The sequence below is a fragment of the Bombina bombina genome, chromosome 1, assembly GCF_027579735.1.
Source record: "Bombina bombina isolate aBomBom1 chromosome 1, aBomBom1.pri, whole genome shotgun sequence".
Classification (NCBI taxonomy): Eukaryota; Metazoa; Chordata; class Amphibia; order Anura; family Bombinatoridae; genus Bombina; species Bombina bombina.
This window is the reverse complement of record NC_069499.1, coordinates 826,248,947-826,266,134: the sequence shown is the minus strand read 5'-3', so window position 1 is coordinate 826,266,134 and position 17,188 is coordinate 826,248,947. Positions and strand designations below refer to the sequence as shown.

At 40.8% G+C, this 17,188-nt stretch overlaps 1 protein-coding gene across 1 annotated transcript in view; it reads right to left on the bottom strand.

Annotated features, from left to right (window-relative positions):
• The window catches only part of UTP4 (UTP4 small subunit processome component), a 77,322-nt gene that overhangs the window by 20,837 nt on the left and 39,297 nt on the right, over positions 1-17,188 (bottom strand). The window contains exons 9-12 of the mRNA XM_053699414.1: positions 6,225-6,321; positions 5,746-5,810; positions 5,436-5,558; positions 1,431-1,587 (exon numbers count right to left, since the gene is read on the bottom strand). Of these exons, the coding sequence (XP_053555389.1) occupies positions 1,431-1,587; positions 5,436-5,558; positions 5,746-5,810; positions 6,225-6,321 (442 nt within the window). The remainder of the gene's footprint in view (positions 1-1,430; positions 1,588-5,435; positions 5,559-5,745; positions 5,811-6,224; positions 6,322-17,188) is intronic.

The window sequence follows — 17,188 nt, the reverse complement described above, 5'->3', positions numbered from 1 at the left end:
ATGAGATTTTTTTTAGTGAAATTTTTTCTGCAGTGTCTTTAAGAAGCTGGTGTTGCTGTGTTTGTTGCCCTTACTCGGTGTGCATGAGGACAGGTTCATGTACAGCCTGTGTATACACCATACACACACACACACACCATATACAAATAGACACACACCATATACATACACACACATCATATACATACATACAAACACACACCATATCTATATACACACATACCCACACACCATACACACAAACACCATATACATATATATATATACACACACACATACACACCATATACATATATATATATATATATACACACACACATACACACCATATATATATATATATATATATATATATATATATATATATATATACACACACACACACCATATATATATATATATATATATATATATATATATATATATATATACACACACACACACACAACATATACACACAAACATATACACATACACACACAAACCTATACACATACACACATCATATATATATATATATATATATATATATATATATATATATATACACACACACACACACACAACATATACACACAAACATATACACATACACACACTATATACACACACACACAAACCTATACACATACACACACCATATATATATATATACATATATACACACACACACATAGATAACACTGTGTTCAGGCACAGGGGGTTATTTAAGATTTAGCACAAAACAATGCCAAATGCAAGACAATAGATAATAAACAGTCATGTGATCAGGGGGCTGGAAGAAGGTTCATAGATACAAGGTAATTGAGGTAAAAAGTATATTACAAAAACAAAACTTGCAACATCATTTATTTGCATGCTTTCTAGCTGGGGTGCATACTGTAGACTTCAGACCCTGACAATGCAACATGTTACTCAGCAATTGCTTGACCAGTGCAGGATCTGATTGATATCTGCCACAGCAAAGGAGATAAAATAAAAAGCTTACCAAGTAGTATGTTTTTCTTTCCCTTACTGCATAATGATGCAAATGGTGCTACCAAAACAATTTTAAAATGCTTTTGTATGTTTAATTGTTTCCAATGTAGGCGTAATTGCTGTTATATACTATACATATAAAAATCCGTTTAATGCCTCATTTATTACCAGATAAATTCACTTTGATTCAACTTATTTTTTTTCTCTTACAACGCATAAAACTGCATTGCTAGTTGCACAACCCAGCTGTATAACTAGCTCCGCTGATTGGATCAGCAGTAGCTTCTACTCAGATTCAGGAGTGCTCTGTACTTCTACTATGTGTTTAACCACTTTGCAGAGATGCAGAGTCACTAGTCTTAAAAACACATGCTCTAACGCATTCATTGAGAATTAAATTGAAGAATCTGGTTTAGCAGAAGCAGTGAAGGTTTCTATTCCATGAGCCTTACCTGACGGTGGCTGCAGGGTGTGGCTGTACTGGCAGATGCCCTCTGATAACTCCAAAACATGCACAGAGCCTGCTTCTGAGCCCACATATAGCCTCATTGAATCTGGAGAAAACAGGAGCTGCAGGGCTGGAGATGGAATCTGTGGAAGCTTCGGAACCTGAGTGTATGGGAAGACAAGTGTCAGTGCCACACAGATCAACATAATCTGTTCATTTTAGCTATCGCAGTCCATCATTATAATTTGCATGTATAGGACTCCTGATTTCTAGTTATGAAAAATCAAAACATAAAAAACAAAAAAATGAGAGTGATTCACAATGTGCAAATATCTAAAGCCAGACTATAGCGCCAAACAAAAAATGTTGTACAGTAAAAATATTTATGTAGGGGCATCTCTCCCGAAATCTTCCCTCCTATACAAGGATATAAAGGCATAATAGGAGGAGGTTGAGGTTCAACTGTTAACACTTTAATGACTACCGACGCGGTCGTTCAGATGCGCACACACACATATCTACGTGCTTCTGGCAGTGAAGCACGCAGTACTAGCAAAGCTTGGCCGCTGTCAGAGAAGCTGCGCTAGTAAATCCCTTAACGACTGCAGACTAACAGGGTACATCAGTCGTTAACGGGACACTGTACACTAGATTTTTCTTTGCATAAATGTTTTGTAGATGATCCATTTATATAGCCCATCCGGGAGTGTTTGTGTAACAATGTATAGTTTTTTAATAACATTGTGCTGATTTCCAGACTCCAAACAAAGCCCCAAAGTATCCGATGTACACCCAGGTCTACAAAATCCTGCTGCTTCTGTTTGTGTAATAGGTCTTTTAATATGCAGGGGAGTGTCTGCTCTTCATGTTTTCCCAGCCCCTTTCATTGGGTGTCCTAGCCTAACCTCGGCAACAGTGCTAAACTAGGAGCACCTAAGTAAGTTTATAAAAGGTTTTATACTGGATTTGTAGATCAGTATCTGTGCATATTCTTCTTTATAGTAGTGTCTATTACATGCAGGTATATGAAAATTGGTGTATACTGTCTGTTTAAAAAAAGACATGCAACTTAGTTTGACGAATATAGCCAAATCCTCCATGAGCCTTATTGAAATGAATACTGATTTTAACTAGGCGGTATCTTACCTGTCTATAGAATTACTTTCATGATTCAGATAGGGAATGCAAGTTTAAACAACTTTCCAATTTGCCTTTATCATCAAATTTGCTTTGTTCTCTTGGTATTCTTTGTTGAAATCTAAACTTAGGTAGGCTCATATGCTAATTTATAAGCCCTTGAAGGCCGCCTCTTATCTCAGTGCATTTTGACAGTTTTTCACAGTTAGACAGCGCTAGTTCATGTGTGTCATATAGATAACATTTTGCTAACTCCAGAGGAGTTACTTATGAGACAGCACTGTTTGGCTTAAAGGGACAGTCTACACCCCTATTAAGCGTCGCTTATATTTTATATCTACTGCCGATAGTTCAAACTCACCCCACTTCAGTGACCATAGTGATTCACCACCGGACTTATTCATATCCCAAAATCAGTGTTTCTTCCTTGTAAATGGCCGCCATGCCCCTCCTAATATTAGATCATCCAGCCTCTTGATTGAAACCATCCAATCAAAAATAGATCACGGATGGAAAAACTTGATCGCGTTTTCGTCGTTTCGCGCATGCGCACACGCTGTGGAACTAAAAAACCGGAACGATTGATCAATCACAAGGACGCGTCTAGCGTCGGAACCAAAAAACTATAAGGGGAATAGAAAACGTGAAGCGCAGACGGACTTTTGCTTTCACGTCACTTCTGTATATTCGGGCATGCGTATTAACACGCATGTGACGTATGTGACTGACCGTGCATGAGCATGGATTACATAGAGAAGGTCCGAAAAATTTAGAAGGAGAACTGGATGGGCGGAGTTTGGCGGCCATTTATAACGGCTGAAAATAAACTTTTAGTTTCAGAGATGTCGGTTTTACAATCAACATATAAAGATTAGAGCGGGTGAGTTAGCACTATCATCGATAAATAAACAGTATAAGTGACGCTTAATAGGGGTGTAGACTGTCCCTTTAAATGCATATCTATCAAAAGATCTGAGATAGGGGGGCAGTCTGAGGAGGCTTAGATACAAGGTAATGACAATGTATATTAATATAACCGTGTTGGTTGTGCAAAACTGGGGAATGGGTAGCAAAGGGATTATCTTATCTTTTTAAACAATAACATTCTGGAGTAGACTGTCCCTTTAAATAAAAAGACTAACTGTACTCTTTGGACAAAACTAGGGTTGCACTGATACCACTTTTTTAAGACCAAGTACAAGTACTGATACTTTTTTTGAAATACTCACCGATACCAATTACCGATACTTTTTTTTTTATGTCATGACAGTTTACCAAGCACAATATAGACTAATGATTTAAGATCGCTTCTTTATAATTATGAACTGTAACTCAAAAGATATTTTGAAATAATTAAACAGTTTTATGTGCTTGTTATCACAAAGTTCACAGAACATGTTTATAAATAAAAATATTACAATGATATATATTAATAATAACAACAATAAATAACAGTTGCAACAGCTGGGGCTGGGAAGCTACAATTTAAAGGGGTGATTACTGGATGCAATTGGGTTGTAGGGTGCCTATATAACTCATCAATCTGACATTTGTACTTAATAAAAAGTTATATAATTTAATTCTGAAAATAATATTGGGGAAGAAGTACCCAGTAATCCCCTTTGAGAAAAATGGGGCATTTGCATTCTACTGACTCAACAGAAAATAGGGCTGGTCTTCATATTTTTCCAGGGCTGCTTTTTATTCCTAGTCCAGCCCTGGCTAAGGATGTTCCTCAGAGTACAGTATGTTTTGAGCACAATTGTTTAGGATGAGAACTAGCAGTATAACAGGCAATCTAGCAATTAGAATAATTTTTCAAAAGTTAGTGGCAAGTTTTTATTAAGGAACAGAAGCATCTCTGCATGTTCAGCTATAAGTCTGTTTCTGCTATCAGTAAGGACTTTTGACGCTAAGCTGAACAGTCTTTCACTTTTCACACTACTGCATGGGTCAGCAAGATATTTTTGGGCCATTAAATCTCAGTTTATTAACTGCCCAGTACTTCAGGGGTTTGTCTGAATGAGGTACAGTGATCTCTCCCAGGTAGGCTTCCAGCTGTAAAGTAGCAGCTTTTTGAGCACTGCCCTGACGTACAATAATACAAATAACAGCAATTTGTATTGGCAGAACAGAAGTGAACACTTTTTAGTTAAGTCTCCACTCCAGCTTAAAATGAAATGGGAACATGCAGTTTGAAAAACGCCACAAGATGGCGTATGGCTAGGAATTGGAGGTATCGGTGCATTTGCACGAGTACAAGTACTCATGCAAATACTTGGTGCCGATACCGATAATAGTATCGGTATCGGTGCAACCCTAGACAAAACTAATCCACATATGAACCAATAGTGCAAAGCAAATAATTTTCACACAATGCAAGCAGATTCATGACCAAACAGTCAAACAATAAAGGCAATAGCTGCCCACCGCACTCTCTTTAGATATACCATTATATGATATGTAAAGCTGCCGCTCTTATCTCCCCTTAAATAGACAGTAAAATCTAAATTAAACTTTCATGATAGTGAGGAATTGTAATTAACTTTCCTATTTAGGTCTATTATCAAATATGCTTTGCTGTCTTGGTATCCTTTGCTAAAAGGCATACCTAGGTAGACTCAGCATCAGTGGACTTCTGGCAGCTTTTTGCTGATTGGTGGTTGCACATATATGCCTCTTGCCATTGGCTCACCTGATATCAACTAGCTCACAGTAGTGCATATCTAGTGAGGTGAACAGTAATAGTGCAGTCAGTGAGACCAGTACTATTGCAGGCTCAAAAAAAAAAACCAACAACCTTAGGACACACAACGTTAAGGACCTTATTGACTAAAGTATAAAGTCCTATTCCCAGTCTAACATTACTCACCCTTTTAATGCTTAGACTGTCATTTTCATAGTGCAGGCGGTGAAGATAAAGACGGGAAGCAGTGGCGTAAGAAATCCAGGATCCACAACGAGACACACAACTGCAACGGATAATCTCTGAGCCCTAAAAGAAAGAAATAATCATTATCTCTTTATTAAAGAGAATGATGACTGAGACAGACTTCATTTTAAGAACCAGACGTCAGATGTATCATACCCATAACAAAAAATAAGAGGGAACAGTTGTGGCCCCTGGTATTTGTGCACTTTTATACAGAAACAACCACACATTGAATCCCACTGGTCCTCACCTTTCTCTTTAGCTGCAAAAGGAACTCCTGTTTTTTTGTCACTGTGAGGATGTCACCGTCACTACCTGTAAATAAGTTCAACAGGTAAATAGAGACGATGTGACCAGAGATAATGAGATTTTGAATAATTTACAAATGCTTAAATTAGTTCTGTAAATCTTAAAGGGATATACAACTTATTTTGCAGTCCAGATACATACTATTTTAAAACATTCTAGATTATGTAATCTGCTGAGACCGACTAAGGGCAAAAATAAATGAGCTACTGCAGTGAAAAAACAGCCACATTGTAGAATATAACAGGTTTGGCCTTACAGAGTCCCACTTATAATTCGCCCAGGAACTGGACAAAACAATTTACAGGAAAATGGGGCAAAACAGGTATTTATTTTACAACCCATAATGAAATATTTTTTTTTGAGTTAAATTTTGTGTTTAATGTCCCTTTAAGAGCAACACTCAATATGCTTGTCCAATACCTGACTCTTCACTGCTCCCCAATCGCCATAGCTCCAGGTGTTCAGGAAACTGGAATAGAAGCATGCGAGCCGCTTGTGCGCAGGATACCAGGTGACGCTATAAAAAGATATTTAAATATTCACCATGCAATGCCTTTATTATTATCAGATATTTATAAAGCGCCAACAGATTACGCATAATAAAACATTACAGGGATGCATTACATACACAAACAAACAAGTACAGTAGGGGTACAATACAGTTGTAGGAGCAATAATTGAGAACTACAAAAGGAGAGGAATGCCCTGCCCTTGAGCCTTTACAACATTGTTTCAGTCAGTTTACAAAATGAAGCTAAAATAACACGTGTCCCCCTTAAAAATGTTGTTTCTCAAATTTATTTGTAAAACATCCAAGTTAAAAGGATATGAAACCCACATTATTTATTTTGTGATTCAGACACAGCATACAATTTAAAAAAAAAAAAAGTTTTATTTTATTAATAAATCTCCTCTGTTCTCATGGTATTCTTTGTTAAAGAGATATCTAGATAGGTAATGTGCACAATTGCTGCAGACATGTGCACACTTCTGAGCTTACCTTCCTGTTTTTGAACTAAGGATACCAAGAGAATGAAGAAAAAAATAATAGAAGTAAATTAGAAAGTTATTTAAAATAGCATGATTTATCTGATTCATGAAAGAAAAATTACACAGGGTCCAACACTTTACACCAAATACAGGATGTATTTACAAGTGGTGCGCTAATATTAGAGCATGCAATATTAAAATATTGTACCCATGTTAACTTGTGCGTGTATTACAAGTTGAAAGTAAACATGACTGGACAAGTACAAACTAAATTTGTGCTCTTCAGGTAAGCGCAACTGAAGACCTTGCCTAAACGGTTAGGGCTAAAAAAAGGTTGCATTTAAAACATCTTAAATACATTAAAATTAACAGTTACAATCATATATACAATATCTAATAAAAAATATTCATATAACTATTGAAAAAAAGTTATAAGGGATAAAAAGGTATAAGTGTATGACAAGGTATTTGGATAGAAAGGGCTATTATGTTTTTATATATATATATATATATATATATATATATATATATATATATATATATATACACACATGTATGTATTTTTATATATGTATAGGCATACATATATGCACACTTAAACACACACACACACACACACACACACATATACGTATGTTACGGTTAAAGTAAGAAATCCGGGTAATCCTTTACCCAAGCGGCTGTGGGTAAAGCCCGATGTAATGTAATTCCCCCATCTACACTATTTTTTTTGCCTCTGCCTGGTGGGGTTCAAGGAAGGCGCCCCGCCGATTCTCTGGCATCCACGCTAAGTGAACCTCGGGGAATGAGGTTTACAAAAGGGGCTTCGCCCCCCTTGAACCCCCACAAGCAGAGGCAAAAAAAGATAGTGAAGATGTGTGAATTACAGTGCATCATATATAGGTTTGATGCAGTGACTCGATTCACTCTGAGAAGATTTATCATGTTACATTGGGCTTTACCCACAGCTGCTTGGGTAATGTCAGGTTTACCCAGGTAATGCTAGAATTACCCAATTTCTTACTTTACCCGCTATATATATATATATATATATATATATATAAATATATCTATCTTATATCTATATTAAAGTAAATAAAACATTTTCTTCTATGTGAATAACATTGAAATGTAAAATATTCATAACTACCTTCGGGTTAGTGCAGTTGATCTAATGTGTATCGGGTTAGCGCTCTCGACTGAAGTCTATGGGGAGAATAAGTTAACGTGGTCGGCTTTCGCCGCTAACCCATGTACGGTAAAAGTTTACTTCTGCCGGTGTTTGTGCATGAGCAAAGGCACTAAATCGAGCACCACTTGTAATCTTGCCACAATGTTTTTAGCTGTATTGTCTCAGTACTGTGTATCTTGTGCCCTATGTTTTAGAAAATAAAAGGTACATTTAACTTGGATTTGGCTGGATCTCATGCATACTATTTTAAAGAAGGAGGAGGACTACTGCCACTAGGGTTGGGCGAATGTTTCTAAAAATTCGAAATTTAAAACGAATTTTAATACATTCGTTAGTTTGAATCGAATTTTGAATGTTTATATAACATTCTATTTTCGAATTTTCGTTTTCGAATTTTTCAATAAAATTCGAAAAACATAATTTATGCTTACCTGATAAATTTATTTCTCTTGTAGTGTATCCAGTCCACGGATCATCCATTACTTGTGGGATATTCTCCTTCCCAACAGGAAGTTGCAAGAGGATCACCCACAGCAGAGCTGCTATATAGCTCCTCCCCTCACTGCCATATCCAGTCATTCGACCGAAACAAGCCGAGAAAGGAGAAACCATAGGGTGCAGTGGTGACTGTAGTTCAATTAAAATTTAGACCTGCCTTAAAAGGACAGGGCGGGCCGTGGACTGGATACACTACAAGAGAAAACAGAATTTATGTTTACCTGATAAATTACTTTCTCCAACGGTGTGTCCGGTCCACGGCGTCATCCTTACTTGTGGGATATTCTCTTCCCCAACAGGAAATGGCAAAGAGCCCAGCAAAGCTGGTCACATGATCCCTCCTAGGCTCCGCCTACCCCAGTCATTCGACCGACGTTAAGGAGGAATATTTGCATAGGAGAAACCATATGGTACCGTGGTGACTGTAGTTAAAGAAAATAAATTATCAGACCTGATTAAAAAAACCAGGGCGGGCCGTGGACCGGACACACCGTTGGAGAAAGTAATTTATCAGGTAAACATAAATTCTGTTTTCTCCAACATAGGTGTGTCCGGTCCACGGCGTCATCCTTACTTGTGGGAACCAATACCAAAGCTTTAGGACACGGATGAAGGGAGGGAGCAAATCAGGTCACCTAAATGGAAGGCACCACGGCTTGCAAAACCTTTCTCCCAAAAATAGCCTCAGAAGAAGCAAAAGTATCAAACTTGTAAAATTTGGTAAAAAAGTGTGCAGTGAAGACCAAGTCGCTGCCCTACATATCTGATCAACAGAAGCCTCGTTCTTGAAGGCCCATGTGGAAGCCACAGCCCTAGTGGAATGAGCTGTGATTCTTTCGGGAGGCTGCCGTCCGGCAGTCTCGTAAGCCAATCTGATGATGCTTTTAATCCAAAAAGAGAGAGAGGTAGAAGTTGCTTTTTGACCTCTCCTTTTACCGGAATAAACAACAAACAAGGAAGATGTTTGTCTAAAATCCTTTGTAGCATCTAAATAGAATTTTAGAGCGCGAACAACATCCAAATTGTGCAACAAACGTTCCTTCTTTGAAACTGGTTTCGGACACAGAGAAGGTACGATAATCTCCTGGTTAATGTTTTTGTTAGAAACAACTTTTGGAAGAAAACCAGGTATAGTACGTAAAACCACCTTATCTGCATGGAACACCAGATAAGGAGGAGAACACTGCAGAGCAGATAATTCTGAAACTCTTCTAGCAGAAGAAATTGCAACTAAAAACAAAACTTTCCAAGATAATAACTTAATATCAACGGAATGTAAGGGTTCAAACGGAACCCCCTGAAGAACTGAAAGAACTAAGTTGAGACTCCAAGGAGGAGTCAAAGGTTTGTAAACAGGCTTAATTCTAACCAGAGCCTGAACAAAGGCTTGAACATCTGGCACAGCTGCCAGCTTTTTGTGAAGTAACACAGACAAGGCAGAAATCTGTCCCTTCAGGGAACTTGCAGATAATCCTTTTTCCAATCCTTCTTGAAGGAAGGATAGAATCTTAGGAATCTTAACCTTGTCCCAAGGGAATCCTTTAGATTCACACCAACAGATATATTTTTTCCAAATTTTGTGGTAAATCTTTCTGGTTACAGGCTTTCTGGCCTGAACAAGAGTATCGATAACAGAATCCGAGAACCCTCGCTTCGATAAGATCAAGCGTTCAATCTCCAAGCAGTCAGCTGGAGTGAAACCAGATTCGGATGTTCGAACGGACCCTGAACAAGAAGGTCTCGTCTCAAAGGTAGCTTCCAAGGTGGAGCCGATGACATATTCACCAGATCTGCATACCAAGTCCTGCGTGGCCACGCAGGAGCTATCAAGATCACCGACGCCCTCTCCTGAGTGATCCTGGCTACCAGCCTGGGGATGAGAGGAAACGGCGGGAACACATAAGCTAGTTTGAAGGTCCAAGGTGCTACTAGTGCATCCACTAGAGCCGCCTTGGGATCCCTGGATCTGGACCCGTAGCAAGGAACTTTGAAGTTCTGACGAGAGGCCATCAGATCCATGTCTGGAATGCCCCACAGCTGAGTGACTTGGGCAAAGATTTCCGGATGGAGTTCCCACTCCCCTGGATGCAATGTCTGACGACTCAGAAAATCCGCTTCCCAATTTTCCACTCCTGGGATGTGGATAGCAGACAGGTGGCAGGAGTGAGACTCCGCCCATAGAATGATTTTGGTCACTTCTTCCATCGCTAGGGAACTCCTTGTTCCCCCCTGATGGTTGATGTACGCAACAGTTGTCATGTTGTCTGATTGAAACCGTATGAACTTGGCCCTCGCTAGCTGAGGCCAAGCCTTGAGAGCATTGAATATCGCTCTCAGTTCCAGAATATTTATCGGTAGAAGAGATTCTTCCCGAGACCAAAGACCCTGAGCTTTCAGGGATCCCCAGACCGCGCCCCAGCCCATCAGACTGGCGTCGGTCGTGACAATGACCCACTCTGGTCTGCGGAATGTCATCCCTTGTGACAGGTTGTCCAGGGACAGCCACCAACGGAGTGAGTCTCTGGTCCTCTGATTTACTTGTATCTTCGGAGACAAGTCTGTATAGTCCCCATTCCACTGACTGAGCATGCACAGTTGTAATGGTCTTAGATGAATGCGCGCAAAAGGAACTATGTCCATTGCCGCTACCATCAAACCGATCACTTCCATGCACTGCGCTATGGAAGGAAGAGGAACGGAATGAAGTATCCGACAAGAGTCTAGAAGTTTTGTTTTTCTGGCCTCTGTCAGAAAAATCCTCATTTCTAAGGAGTCTATTATTGTTCCCAAGAAGGGAACCCTTGTTGACGGAGATAGAGAACTCTTTTCCACGTTCACTTTCCATCCGTGAGATCTGAGAAAGGCCAGGACAATGTCCGTGTGAGCCTTTGCTTGAGAAAGGGACGACGCTTGAATCAGAATGTCGTCCAAGTAAGGTACTACAGCAATGCCCCTTGGTCTTAGCACAGCTAGAAGGGACCCTAGTACCTTTGTGAAAATCCTTGGAGCAGTGGCTAATCCGAAAGGAAGCGCCACGAACTGGTAATGCTTGTCCAGGAATGCGAACCTTAGGAACCGATGATGTTCCTTGTGGATAGGAATATGTAGATACGCATCCTTTAAATCCACTGTGGTCATGAATTGACCTTCCTGGATGGAAGGAAGAATAGTTCGAATGGTTTCCATCTTGAACGATGGAACCTTGAGAAACTTGTTTAAGATCTTGAGATCTAAGATTGGTCTGAACGTTCCCTCTTTTTTGGGAACTATGAACAGATTGGAGTAGAACCCCATCCCTTGTTCTCTTAATGGAACAGGATGAATCACTCCCATTTTTAACAGGTCTTCTACACAATGTAAGAATGCCTGTCTTTTTATATGGTCTGAAGACAACTGAGACCTGTGGAACCTCCCCCTTGGGGGAAGCCCCTTGAATTCCAGAAGATAACCTTGGGAGACTATTTCTAGCGCCCAAGGATCCAGAACATCTCTTGCCCAAGCCTGAGCGAAGAGAGAGAGTCTGCCCCCCACCAGATCCGGTCCCGGATCGGGGGCCAACATTTCATGCTGTCTTGGTAGCAGTGGCAGGTTTCTTGGCCTGCTTTCCCTTGTTCCAGCCTTGCATTGGTCTCCAAGCTGGCTTGGCTTGAGAAGTATTACCCTCTTGCTTAGAGGACGTAGCACTTTGGGCTGGTCCGTTTCTACGAAAGGGACGAAAATTAGGTTTATTTTTTGCCTTGAAAAGCCGATCCTGAGGAAGGGCGTGGCCCTTACCCCCAGTGATATCAGAGATAATCTCTTTCAAGTCAGGGCCAAACAGCGTTTTCCCCTTGAAAGGAATGTTAAGTAGCTTGTTCTTGGAAGACGCATCAGCTGACCAAGATTTCAACCAAAGCGCTCTGCGCGCCACAATAGCAAACCCAGAATTCTTAGCCGCTAACCTAGCCAATTGCAAAGTGGCGTCTAGGGTGAAAGAATTAGCCAATTTGAGAGCATTGATTCTGTCCATAATCTCCTCATAAGGAGGAGAATCACTATCGACCGCCCTTATCAGCTCATCGAACCAGAAACATGCGGCTGTAGCTACAGGGACAATGCATGAAATTGGTTGTAGAAGGTAACCCTGCTGAACAAACATCTTTTTAAGTAAACCTTCTAATTTTTTATCCATAGGATCTTTGAAAGCACAACTATCCTCTATGGGTATAGTGGTGCGTTTGTTTAAAGTGGAAACCGCTCCCTCGACCTTGGGGACTGTCTGCCATAAGTCCTTTCTGGGGTCGACCATAGGAAAAAAATTTTAAATATGGGGGGAGGGACGAAAGGAATACCGGGCCTTTCCCATTCTTTATTAACAATGTCCGCCACCCGCTTGGGTATAGGAAAAGCTTCTGGGAGCCCCGGGACCTCTAGGAACTTGTCCATTTTACATAGTTTCTCTGGGATGACCAACTTGTCACAATCATCCAGAGTGGATAATACCTCCTTAAGCAGAATGCGGAGATGTTCCAACTTAAATTTAAACGTAATCACATCAGGTTCAGCTTGTTGAGAAATGTTCCCTGAATCAGTAATTTCTCCCTCAGACAAAACCTCCCTGGCCCCATCAGACTGGGTTAGGGGCCCTTCAGAACCATTATTATCAGCGTCGTCATGCTCTTCAGTATCTAAAACAGAGCAGTCGCGCTTACGCTGATAAGTGTTCATTTTGGCTAAAATGTTTTTGACAGAATTATCCATTACAGCCGTTAATTGTTGCATAGTAAGGAGTATTGGCGCGCTAGATGTACTAGGGGCCTCCTGAGTGGGCAAGACTCGTGTAGACGAAGGAGGGAATGATGCAGTACCATGCTTACTCCCCTCACTTGAGGAATCATCTTGGGCATCATTGTCATTGTCACATAAATCACATTTATTTAAATGAATAGGAATTCTGGCTTCCCCACATTCAGAACACAGTCTATCTGGTAGTTCAGACATGTTAAACAGGCATAAACTTGATAACAAAGTACAAAAAACGTTTTAAAATAAAACCGTTACTGTCACTTTAAATTTTAAACTGAACACACTTTATTACTGCAATTGCGAAAAAACATGAAGGAATTGTTCAAAATTCACCAAATTTTCACCACAGTGTCTTAAAGCCTTAAAAGTATTGCACACCAAATTTGGAAGCTTTAACCCTTAAAATAACGGAACCGGAGCCGTTTTGAACTTTAACCCCTTTACAGTCCCTGGTATCTGCTTTGCTGAGACCCAACCAAGCCCCAAGGGGAATACGATACCAAATGACGCCTTCAGAAAGTCTTTTCTAAGTATCAGAGCTCCTCTCACATGCGACTGCATGCCATGCCTCTCAAAAACAAGTGCGCAACACCGGCGCGAAAATGAGGCTCTGCCTATGATTTGGGAAAGCCCCTAAAGAATAAGGTGTCTAAAACAGTGCCTGCCGATATTATTATATCAAAATACCCAGAATAAATGATTCCTCAAGGCTAAATATGTGTTAATAATGAATCGATTTAGCCCAGAACAAGTCTACAGTCTTAATAAGCCCTTGTGAAGCCCTTATTTACGATCTTAATAAACATGGCTTACCGGATCCCATAGGGAAAATGACAGCTTCCAGCATTACATCGTCTTGTTAGAATGTGTCATACCTCAAGCAGCAAGAGACTGCTCACTGTTCCCCCAACTGAAGTTAATTGCTCTCAACAGTCCTGTGTGGAACAGCCATGGATTTTAGTGACGGTTGCTAAAATCATTTTCCTCATACAAACAGAAATCTTCATCTCTTTTCTGTTTCTGAGTAAATAGTACATACCAGCACTATTTCAAAATAACAAACTCTTGATTGAATAATAAAAACTACAGTTAAACACTAAAAAACTCTAAGCCATCTCCGTGGAGATGTTGCCTGTACAACGGCAAAGAGAATGACTGGGGTAGGCGGAGCCTAGGAGGGATCATGTGACCAGCTTTGCTGGGCTCTTTGCCATTTCCTGTTGGGGAAGAGAATATCCCACAAGTAAGGATGACGCCGTGGACCGGACACACCTATGTTGGAGAAATATAATTTATGCTTACCTGATAAATTTGTTTTCTCTTGTTAAGTGTATCCAGTCCACGGATCATCCATTACTTGTGGGATACCAATACCAAAGCTAAAGTACACGGATGATGGGAGGGACAAGGCAGGAACTTAAATGGAAGGAACCACTGCCTGTAGAACCTTTCTCCCAAAAACAGCCTCCGAAGAAGCAAAAGTATCAAATTTGTAAAATTTGGAAAAGGTATGAAGCGAAGACCAAGTCGCGGCCTTGCAAATCTGTTCAACAGAAGCCTCATTTTTAAAGGCCCAGGTGGAAGCCACAGCTCTAGTAGAATGAGCTGTAATCCTTTCAGGGGGCTGCTGTCCAGCAGTCTCATAGGCTAAACGGATTATACTCCGAAGCCAAAAAGACAGAGAGGTTGCCGAGGCCTTTTGACCTCTCCTCTGTCCAGAGTAAACAACAAACAGGTTAGATGTTTGACGAAAATCTTTAGTAGTAGAAGAAGGATTAGGAAATAATGATGGAACAACAATCTCCTGATTGATATTCTTGTTAGAAACCACCTTAGGTAAAAACCCAGGTTTTGTACGCAGGACTACCTTATCTGAATGGAAGATCAGATAAGGAGAATCACAATGTAAGGCAGATAACTCCGAGACTCTTCGAGCCGAGGAAATAGCCATCAGAAAAAGAACTTTCCATGATAGAAGTTTGATATCAATAGAATGAAGGGGTTCAAACGGAACTCCTTGAAGAACTTTAAGAACCAAGTTTAAGCTCCATGGAGGAGCAACTGGTTTAAACACAGGCTTAATTCTAACTAAAGCCTGACAAAATGCCTGAACGTCTGGAACTTCTGCCAGACGCTTGTGTAAAAGAATAGACAGAGCAGAGATCTGTCCCTTTAAAAAACTAGCTGATAATCCTTTGTCCAAACCCTCTTGGAGGAAGGACAATATCCTAGGAATCCTAACCCTACTCCATGAGTAATTCTTGGATTCACACCAATGAAGATATTTACGCCATATCTTGTGGTAAATTTTCCTGGTGACAGGCTTTCGTGCCTGTATTAAGGTATCAATTACCGACTCGGAGAAGCCACGCTTTGATAGGATCAAGCGTTCAATCTCCATGCAGTCAGTCTCAGAGAAAGTAGATTCGGATGATTGAAAAGGACCTTGTATTAGAAGGTCTTGTCTCAGAGGCAGAGTCCATGGTGGAAAGGATGACATGTCCACTAGGTCTGCATACCAGGTCCTGTGTGGCCACGCAGGCGCTATCAATATCACCAATGCTCTCTCCTGTTTGATTTTGGCAATCAGACGAGGGAGCAGAGGAAACGGTGGAAACACATAAGCCAGGTTGAAGAACCAAGTCGCTGCTAGAGCATCTATCAGTGCCGCTTCTGGGTCCCTGGACCTGGATCCGTAACAAGGAAGCTTGGCGTTCTGGCGAGACGCCATGAGATCCAGTTCTGGTTTGCCCCAACGGAGAACCAATTGAGCAAACACCTCCGGATGGAGTTCCCACTCCCCCGGATGAAAAGTCTGACGACTTAGAAAATCCGCCTCCCAGTTCTCTACACCTGGGATATGGATCGCTGACAGGTGGCAAGAGTAAGTCTCTGCCCAGCAAATTATCTTGGAGACTTCTGACATCGCTAGGGAACTCCTGGTTCCCCCTTGATGGTTGATGTAAGCCACAGTCGTGATGTTGTCCGACTGAAATCTGATGAACCTCAGTGTTGCTAACTGAGGCCAAGCTAGAAGAGCATTGAATATTGCTCTTAACTCCAGAATATTTATTGGGAGGAGTTTCTCCTCCTGAGTCCATGAACCCTGAGCCTTCAGGAAGTTCCAGACTGCACCCCAACCTAGAAGGCTGGCATCTGTTGTTACAATGGTCCAATCTGGTCTGCGAAAGGTCATACCTTTGGACAGATGGACCCGAGATAACCACCAGAGAAGAGAATCTCTGGTTTCTTGATCCAGATTTAGTAGAGGGGACAAATCTGTGTAATCCCCATTCCACTGACTGAGCATGCATAATTGCAGCGGTCTGAGATGCAGGCGCGCAAATGGCACTATGTCCATCGCCGCTACCATTAAGCCGATTACTTCCATGCACTGAGCCACCGTGGGGCGCGGAATGGAGTGAAGAACACGGCAAGCATTTAGAAGTTTTGATAACCTGGACTCCGTCAGGTAAATTTTCATTTCTATAGAATCTATTAGAGTCCCTAGGAAGGAAACCCTTGTGAGAGGAGATAGAGAACTCTTTTCTTCGTTCACTTTCCACCCATGCGACCTCAGAAATGCCAGAACTATCTCTGTATGAGACTTAGCAATTTGAAAGCTTGACGCCTGTATCAGGATGTCGTCTAGGTAAGGAGCCACCGCTAGAAAGGCAAACCTCAGGAACCGGTGATGATTCTTGTGAATCGGAATGTGAAGGTAGGCATCCTTTAAGTCCACTGTGGTCATGTACTGACCCTCTTGGATCATGGGTAAAATGGTTTGAATAGTTTCCATCTTGAATGATGGAACTCTGAGGAATTTGTTTAGGATCTTTAGATCCAAAATTGGTCTGAAGGTTCCCTCTTTTTTTGGGAACCACAAACAGATTTGAATAAAACCCCTGTCCTTGTTCCG